General features: G+C 44.9%; 1 protein-coding gene across 2 annotated transcripts in view; it reads left to right on the top strand.

The window, feature by feature from the left end:
* The first annotated feature begins 3,260 nt into the window (after positions 1 to 3,260).
* Positions 3,261 to 10,001, top strand: part of LOC106809583 (cytoplasmic polyadenylation element-binding protein 1-like) — a 14,330-nt gene continuing 7,589 nt past the window's right edge. The window contains exons 1-4 of one of the 2 annotated variants that reach the window (XM_014812716.1): positions 3,261 to 3,351; positions 4,238 to 4,390; positions 6,417 to 6,522; positions 7,305 to 7,416. In XM_014812716.1, coding sequence (XP_014668202.1) covers positions 4,304 to 4,390; positions 6,417 to 6,522; positions 7,305 to 7,416 — 305 coding nt within the window. In that variant the 5' untranslated portion in view covers positions 3,261 to 3,351; positions 4,238 to 4,303. Of the gene's footprint in view, positions 3,352 to 3,427; positions 3,695 to 4,237; positions 4,391 to 6,416; positions 6,523 to 7,304; positions 7,417 to 10,001 lie in introns of those variants that run through there. The other variant, XM_014812715.1, reaches the window with a different exon arrangement.

Raw genomic sequence — 10,001 nt, 5'->3', positions numbered from 1 at the left:
TACCCGGATCCATAGGTGCTGCTGGCCGTCCTGGTCAGGGTGAATTTCAGGACATATGTGTAGAAGAGGCCTGAACAGCCTCTACGCGGCACAGCTCGAATGAAAAAAGGCTACCACGGCGGATTTTGCTGATGGTTTGTTTGCCATTTAAATGTATAAGCCGCTTTTAGCGCCCCCGCCCCCCCAAAACACGATGCGCCGCCCCCTTTTGTACACGGCCGCCCCCTTTTAGCGCCCCCTGAACACCCGGCGCCCCCCTCGGCGCCCTTTATTATTCGGCCCTCGGAAGACAGGGACCTAGGATACTATATAGGAGAAGAAACCACGCTGAAGAACACAGTTCTTTTTATCAGCTGTAAAAAGTTTAAAGAAGGGCCTGAGCGAAGTCCACAAGTCCGCAAACTCAGGTCGGTTTCATTTGCTAACTTCGGTAGAAATTTCTTAAACACAACTCTTTTTTTATATATACATTTGATAATGGCAACAACAACAGCCATCAGCTGAAATCCCGTGGTAGCGCTCAGTGCGAGCTGCTGCCGCGCGTAGAGGTGGTAGGCCTCTTCTACACATATGTCTCTCTCTCTCTCTTCTTGCTCTCTCTCTATATATACTATATACTAGTATATATATATATTAATAATATGTACGTTCTATGATACGTTTGGTGGCACGTAGTAACGTACGTACTGCGAAGCCCGCTGTGTAGCCTACTTTCCCGTGATACTAGGGAAAACTCGCAGGGTTATTGATTCAGTCCAACTTTACCTTCTGAAATTTTAGCCACAAAACCGGTAAGTTACAATTACGAACTATCACGACGATCGAGATTTCACAAACTTGATTGCCTTATCTGGCGTGTTCATATCGCATGCATTTAATTAGTCCACCGTCGTTTGGCATGGATGAGTTCAGTTTCGCTACTGTATTCCAGCAGTGCAGCACGTTGAACAATGTCTCTATGATAATACAAACAAGATGATAATCTGTCATTTTATTGCTTATTCTAATCTACGATTCACGTATATTGCTGACGACTAGAAGAGAATATCGCACCTAATAAATAAATCAACTTCAGTCTTGATCATGCTTAACATAACGCACTTTACATACACGATTATAATTGCCTAAGTCGTTGAGCGAATCAGGGTAAAAAACACAGTCGCAGTTCTGATATTCTTTTAAATTCGCAGCGCCGTGCGTGCAGTGACGGTCGGTGCCCACATAAGTTAAGGCCAGCATTCTTACATAAACTCACACACTCGCGTAAAATATTCCCGGACACCGTAAACTGAAATAAAGAACGTGTGTTTTGCTGCGTGCACATTGATTTGGTGATATGTAGGCCTACGTTCACCGTTGCAGGAGCACTCGAAAGTATCCATTTTCGGTAACATGCACCCTTCTCATCGACGAGGGCTGCCATCTAGATGGCGTGTCCTCGCACGGAAGGGAGCGAGAACGCACGACGTGAGCAACATTAACACAACACCGGACAGCAGCCGTGCAGCGCGGTGCTAGCCGCGTACATTGTCCTGGGCAGAATATAGAGATTGCACAGCAGCCATGGTCCCCTCACAGAGTTGATCGCCCCGAACGTCAGCCCGCCGCGCTAAAACAATATTCCTCGAGATCAACCTTCAGAAGCAGCGCGAGGCGAGTCGCTTCCGCACACGCAAGCTTGCGATCGGTTGCAGGAACAGCCAAAGCGAGCAAATTCGACTCCGAGGATGAGCGAGGCCACGCCGTTGACGCCGTGGGGCTGTCGCTCGCTAGCGTACACATTCGATGAGGCGTCCATACTCCGCCGCCACACAAACACGACCAGGCGTGGCACGGAGAAGGCCGAGTGATCGCAGAGCCTCGAGCAGAATGTCCCCAGTTTGCTGGGCTGGAACGTCGGAATAGTACGCAGAATTTAGTTCCAGTGACTCAAATCCATTCACGATTTTCAAACATTCACTACATTATTTCGCAATTCATTGACTTTCTCTCTTTTCTCTCTCTCTGTCTCTCTCTCCCTCTCGCGCTCTCTCTCTCATCTCTCTCTCCTCTCTCTCTCTCTCTCTCTCTCTCTCTGCTTTCTCTCTTCTCTGTTCTCTTTCGCTCTTTACTCTTCTCTTTCTCTCTCTCTCGTTCTTGCCTCTCTCTTCTTCTCGGTCTCTTCTCCTTCTCTGCGCGTGTGTGTCGCTGTGTGTGTGTGTGTGGTCCATGTGTGTGGCATTGTGTGTTTGGCACACACATCACCACACACACACACACACACACACACAACACACACGACACACTACTGGTGGCAGACTTGCATGCGCATGCGTCCACGCACGCACGCACGCACCGCACGCACGCACGCACGGCACGCCGCACGCTCGCACGCCCGTACCGCGCAGCGCGCACGTCAGCGCAACGCAGTGCACGCTGTGTGTGTGGCCCGCCCGCCCGCACGTACACGACCGCGACGCACCCGGAACGCACGCTTACGACATCACACGCGCAACGCACCGCACGCCCGCACACACAGACGAACGCACGCACACACACGCGCGCGCTTACGCACTCATGTGCACGCACACGGATACGCATGTACGCTCACGCACTCTGATCAGTAGGCACACGCACACGCGCGTACAAACGCACACGCGCGCACACGCACACGCAAATACGCACGCACAAACCCACACACGCGCGCATGCACGCCCACGCACACGCCCACGCACGCGCCCACGCACGCGCGCGCAAGCACGCACGCATGCGCCTAAAAATCTTCTTTATATAGTATAATAATATACATGATAATTTACCAGCTTTACGTTTCTGAATGCCAATTTGCGAAAGCTAGGTTCCCAATTCCCTTAAATTTCAGCCCATTTTCCACTTACGAAAAAAATTATTTTGTGACCAACTCCACAGCTATAATTTACCCAAATTCCTTCTCCTCAAAACCGCGATCTGCTGTACTCGAACATATACTACTAATACGGGCTTGAACTTTCTTTGACTCTCAGTAAGCAAGAGTTTTAATCGGAAATGTCACCGATTTTGAAAGAAAATCAAAAATCTCTTCTTTACTTAAAAATTTGCATGGGGAAGCACGCACGAGATTCTATTACATCCGAATAAATATTAGAACTTGCCAAATGCCACCATAATTTTTTTGGGAGAATCCCCAGGCCACTGCCCCAGACCTACCCCAGATTTCTTCGGACTTGCTCGACCAATCACGACAGACCTCTCATCCGGAAACACTGGTACATGCAGACGCCTGACATGTGTGGATTCGGAGCTGATTCTTTCCCTCTTGCTGCTGTAGTGATTCGTATTTAACTTGACTACAGGAAACACATTCTACGATATGTAAGTTAACCTTGAATTCGCAGGTTATAAGGAACGTCGTTACTGTACAGAATCATTGTTAGTTTTGACCATTTCAGCGAACAGTGGGTGACAGCTTATTCATTGGCAGACAACAGTCGCTGTGTCCACTTGTGCACTCGGTGGCGGAGAGCGTGTTTTGCCATAAAAGTTTTATATGTCACCTAGACAGATACTATAGGTTTACTTCAACGTTGTATATCGTTTATGCTTTCTTGATTCAGAGTTTAACATCGTTAGTGGCGTTTTCTAATAATTCAACCATATATACAATCTGCAAGTAAAGTACACAATAGCAGCACAAATGTCACTATCGTTTGGCAACGTAAGTATGGTAATAATATCATGGTAATGTGTGTGTGTGTTTAATTCTTTTTGTAATATTTGGCATACGCCTCTGTATAAACTGTCCCGAAACCGTGCAATAACGGTGTGATTTTAAATGTAAAGACCGGCTAATAACTAACTTGGATGTCTACATAAAGTCAGTAAAACAATCCAGATTGCAATCATGCAATCATGCAATCACCACATGCATTTTAGCAATGGTGTTCTTTGCTATCATTGACATTGAGTGAATGTTCATGTGCAGTTTCTCGCGTTGTATGTCTTTATGTAAATACTGCGCAAATATTACTAGGGCATGTTGCGCGGGGTGACATTGTCATGGAGGCATGCATTGTCATCACATCATTGTTTCAACAATGGTTTGGTTGGTTTTCAGACACGCATTTTTTGCTACTCAGTACAGTACATAACTTGAGAAACATTTTAGTTGTGGACGAAAGTAAATAAGTTGAGCGTCTCAGGATCACTGTAATATTCCACGTGTATTATAGTTGAAATATTTCCGTGATAAATTTTGTAGCCGTTGAGCACGTTGACCTGTGGTGACCCGGCGACACCAGAGATTGTGAGGTCCGAGATTCGCTCCATGCCGTCGTCGTCACTGCCACTGAACAACATAGGCAGTGGACCATCACTGGCCAGTCTTTGCAGTGCAAGTGTACCATCATCACAGGTACTTACCTTGTGTGCGCCTAGAACTTTATGATCAGCACAATGCATATTAGTTGCCATTCATGCCCTTTTTATAGTTATAGATAGAATCTACTCCCATCAGTCTCAGGAATTCAATGATAAGGTGTAATTTAATTATATCAAGAGCATATTAATAATTAAGTATCAAGCTCTTGTTAATATGTCCTTGATGATATCTGTCCCCTGTTAAATGCTGATGGACAAAATAATGCATTTTACATGCTAAAATTGATTGAAAGTGTTTGTTTATCATACTCTGACATAGTGATAAGAGTAATTATTATATATCATCATATATTACAAGTAACTGTTCCCTACCACCATACCGCCGCCCCCCCCCCCCGTCAGTGAGGCTTCCCCTGATGGGGTAAAATATAGCAACTCTTCAGGAAATCTGGAAAAAAATTCAGTCACTTCATCTATAGTGCTTCGTTAGTCAAAGAAACGTAAAAACAATCAACATGATGTAATTATCTGTATACATGATATCTATCGATAGTTGTAAATATAACAATAATTTTCCACACAATGCACACGAACCTAGCTTTAATTTTAAACCTTGGTTATTTGAAAAATTCGAGCACCTACTCTAATATGTGCTAATTCATCCGCCCCTCCCCCTACTACTGTCATGGACTGTTAATTAGTACCCCCTTCTTACCAGCAAATATCTTAGCTCCACCTGCTGTGGATCTGTGCATCAATACTGGGCAGTCTCCGGTGCCACCCCTGATTTGGCAGCACACGCACCACCCCCCATGCACCCATTTAGTTTACTCCCACATATGCCAGCGTTTGTCTAAAACTGAGCTACGTACGCGAGTGAGTGATCTCTCATCAGGTGAAATATCTCATCAAACAAGACTTGAAAGTGTGCCCATGGGTTTTTAAGTCACAGTAGTTGTTTCGACTATTGACACTTGACTCGATTTTCTTAGATGTTTTATTAAGCACACTAATTTTAGCAATGCCGTACGTTTTGGAGGTTTTGCCGTGCGTTGTTTTGCTTATTCGCGATCAAAGTTTATGCCGCCAGACAGACACGGTGTAGACCCAGACTAACGTTCATACACGCGTCATGTATAATTATTGATTTGCTCCATGTATGAACTCTCTTCCACCCACGCAGCCAGAAGCGGTAAACTTCAAAGTAGCAAAAAGTATCTACGCACGCGCGGCACGTGGACAAGTGGCAGTGAATCACTTGTCTGGCTGACAGCTACACGTCTAGGCAGGAAGTCTAGGTTAATACAATAATAAGGCGTGCGATTACTTACGGGTGGCTGGAGGTGGTGGCAACAATGGTGTAATGCCATGCTATAGGTGACGTGGTCGTGGTGTGAACGTTACTGCGGTCACTGGAAAATCCCGAGAACACTACAGTATCAGTCTATGAAGAATAGAAGTGTAGAATAGAATCTACAAAATATGGACTCGTGTGGAAGACGTTATAATTATAATATTTTTGCAGGCAGAAGTTTTAATTAGGTGGTATATAAGAGAGGTGAGTCGATAGTATATATGTAAGAAGAACCCTACAGAGCACAAATAAAAGTAGAATAATTTCTGCTTTTTTAAATTCTGCCTTTTTCATAAATCCTCCAATTAACGTGCCTTCATTGCCTAGTGGACATGTCTTTTAAAATTCTGACAATCTCAACATAGTCAGGCTGTGTTTTCACAGATCATCTAATCTATCCGAACTGATAGATTTTACCTCTGTTACAGTCTGTGTATCAGGACCGCATATATGACACGTGTATTTAACTCCGAATTGCTACAATTAACTAAACCCCCTTTTAGGTGCTCCCCAATCTGTCTCCAGTTAATCTCCTAGCCAAATTCCAGTGCTCCTAGCTGAAATTCCAGTGTCTAAGGTATAGACATTGTAATTTATTAGTGACATATGCCAGAAACTGCCTGGTTCGATCATTTGTTTTCATCGATGTCGGCTAGATTTTTGATAAACTACAGCAATTAAGTAGCTCGGTTAATTGCTGTTACAGAGTGGGAATGCTGAGATCATGAAGCGAATCAACGCAATGCTCGACAATTCGCTGGACATCACAGGAATGAATGCGGAGTCGAAATACCGGGAACAGCTCGCACAGGGTATGTGTAATCCTTTACACCTGACTTCACCGCGTACTTCACCCTAGTTATATTGTCATTGCTGACTGACATTGTGGTATCAGGGGTGTATCCAGGATTTTTTCTGGGTGGGTCGTGATCATAATTTTTTGGACCTTTTCACAATGAAATAACAGCAAGATGTGATTAAAATGTCAATACAATTTAATTGAAACCAAAAAATTTTTTTGATCAGTTTTTCTGACTCGGGTGAAAACAGTCTTTTGAACTGTTTATCTTGTCTTTGTCTTGATCTTGTCTTGTCTTGATCTTGTCTTGTCTTTGTCTTTGTCAGAGTGTTTGTCTCTCTTTTTTGAACTCAGTTTTTTTAAACAAAAAATTTTGTTTAAAAAAACGGCTCAGTTTCAGAATTGCTGGAATTGGAATAGATTTACGTCACGCAATTGGCAAGGTCTTTGGACTCATTGCTGGTACCTGATCAATTATGCTTTTTCATTTATGTCATTGTGAAAAGGCCATCTAAAAAAAATGTCTTTGGAAAAAATGTGGACCTTTTGAAATTTTGGGGGGGTCGTACGACCCTCACGACCCCCTCCCCCCTGCATACACCCATGGGTATGGAGGGATGAGTGGGCAGCCATGCAATGCCTAATACGTCAAAGCTTACCATGCAGCCATGCACTGAGAGCAAAATAATAATTATAATAATTATACATACAAGTTTTTGTAAATCAAATGTTAATATAAATGTACGAACATGTAAACATGCGAACTTTGTTATCTTTTATAATCTTATTCCACAGAGAGCCTTGTGTCATCACTGCTGCTGCAGCAGGCGCAGCTGAACAACCAGAACCTGTTTACGAGTCCGCAGGCATGCAACATTTATGCCGGTCTCTTCTCACCAACATCCAGGTATTGGCTTCATTATTGTTCACAATATATAGACTTCACCCTCTGCTGCTGAACATTCACACGTGGCTTTTGTCGAAAAATTTCTGAGTGGCCGTATGTGACATTCAGAATCTGTGTAAAAGTACATTGTACCACATTCTGATGGGTTTTTATGACATCTGATTTCGTGTAAATGAATGTTTTTAAGTAGTATTTTTACATGAAATGGATGTTTTAAGAAGGTAGTTTTAGTACCCGTAAAAGGTACATTTTGCTACAATCCCTGTTATTTGAAACGACACACAATTTACGAGTTAATTATTGCTATAAATTTGAACTGCAGGGGAATGCAGGTGACTGTAAATGTTACAGTACCTTATCGAGGATTTATAACTGCTATGCCGCCAACTTGTGCATGCTCTTTCACTGGCAGTAATTGCATTATTTCGTAGATATTCATTGTTAATTGTCTTTATTCTAAATCTAATCGTCTTTACAAAGGTATATATCCGTTAATGACAACTCCTGCATCCTATATTATAGTGTCCACAAATGATGTCACATTCAGAACTTTGATATATTCACATGTAAGATGGGGATCAAAATTCTCAATCTTCATCTTACACTGGGAATGTATAATTTGCATGTGCTGTAAAAAGACGTATGTGCGTGACAATTCACGGTGCCCTCGATCACACATAGAGACAATTACAATATATTTCTCCCTAGGGTTTTAAATCGAGAGCCAGAAAAAAACTGGAAATAAACATGCGCTCGTCACGCATTCCTTTCCCTTTTTGCAGCAGCAGTGAGTAATAAAAGGCAGAGAAGACCCCCGTGGGTATATACGTCAACGTTCCCATTGGCAGCGTAGCAAGGTGAACTATAGCAGCCGCGACGTTAAGTTATATCCTTCGCTTAGGCAGCCAAAGGCAGTAGACTAAATGGCAGCCGGGATTATAGTGTGAGAGCCACGACTCACTGCATCAGCAGGTGGACTAATAGAGGCAGATATCCCGTATAATGTTCCTCCAGATGAGACAGCGTGAGCAGGTAGGAACAGATGAGGGTAGCAGAGAGCCACGGTTAATTTCCTCCTTTGGCAAGCTGCAATGAACTATAAGCGGAGAGACCGCAGGTTATAAATGTCCCCTCCTTGACAAAGGCGAAGAGAAGTGAAAACATGATAGCAGAGACCGCGGGATAGAGTATCTCGCACTTGCTAGAGCACGCAAGTGGACTAAATAGAGCACCGGTTAATTTCGCAGACAATCCTTGCGCAGCTGCATAAGTGACTAACAAGCGAAGAGCCACGGGTTATTTCCCTCCTTTGAGCAGGAGGACAGCAGGTGACTAGCAGCAGGCCCCAAGGCTTGATTTATCCCGCTACCCTATTGCAGACTTACAGTGAAACATATAATACTGCTTAGCGCAGCCTCATACCCGGTTATTTCCCTGCCTTGCAGCAGCAGTGCACTTATAAGCACCGCGGCCCCGGACAGTTATTCCCCAGTCTGTTGCAAGCAGCACCATGAGTACCAATGAATAACGCAACGCATCGCGAGAGCGGTCACACGAATTTCCGTTCGCTTTGGGTTCATGCGACATGGCGCAGGTAGACTACAGTCGAGACGGCTTGAGTCCGGCGGTTTAATTTCCACTCTTTGAGCAGGGGCGACCTGCATGGCGACTATAAAGCAGCCCGGTTTATTTCCATCTTGAGCAGCAGTGACTACAGCAGCGCGTTATTTTCCTCCTTGCAGCAGCAGTGAACTATACGCAAGCCGGTTATTTCCTCTTCATTGCAGTCTGCATGACTATAGCACCCGCGTTATTTCCCTCCATTTTTTTTTGGGCAGAAGCAGTTGACCTATAGACGCGCCGGTTTATTTCCCTCCTTTGCAGCAGCAGTGCCTATAGCAGCAGCACGGTTCATTTCCCTTCCTTGCAGCTGCAGTGACTATAGCAGCCGGTTTATTTCCTTCCTTGCAGCTGCAGTGACTGATAGCAGCACGCGTGTCCTTATTTCCTCCTTGCAGCCAGCAGTGACTATTAGCAGCCCCGGTATATTTCCCTCCTTGCAAGCAGCAGTGCTATAGGCAGCAGCCCAGGTTATTTCCCTCTTGGCAGGCTGCCAGTGGACTAAGCAGCCGGTTAATCTTCCCTCTTTGCCAGCAGCAAGTGACTTGATAGGCAGCCCGGTTATCTTCCTCCTTTGCAGCAGCAGGGACGTATAGCAGCAGCCAGTTCTTTTCCCCTCTGCAGCAGCAGTGGGACTATAGCAGCAGCCGGGTTATTTCCTCTTTGCAGCTGCAGTGACCTATAGCACGCCCGGTTATTTCCCTCCTTTGCAGCAGCAGTGGACATATAGCAGCCCGGTTATTCCCTCCTTGGCAGAAGCAGTCGACTATAGGCAGCCCGGTTATTTTCCCTCTTGCAGCAGCCAGTGACTATAGGCCAGCAGCACGGTTATTTCCCTCTTGCAGCTGCGTGACTATACAAGCCGGTTATTTCCCTCCTTGCAGCTGCCAGCGTGATATAGCAACCCGGTTATTTCCCTCTGTGCAGCTTGCAGTGATCTATAGCAGCCCCGGTGAACTCGTCTC

Source organism: Priapulus caudatus, unplaced genomic scaffold (assembly GCF_000485595.1).
Source record: "Priapulus caudatus unplaced genomic scaffold, Priapulus_caudatus-5.0.1 Scaffold365, whole genome shotgun sequence".
Classification (NCBI taxonomy): domain Eukaryota; kingdom Metazoa; phylum Priapulida; class Priapulimorpha; order Priapulimorphida; family Priapulidae; genus Priapulus; species Priapulus caudatus.
This window is presented reverse-complemented; position numbering and strand designations above follow the sequence as displayed.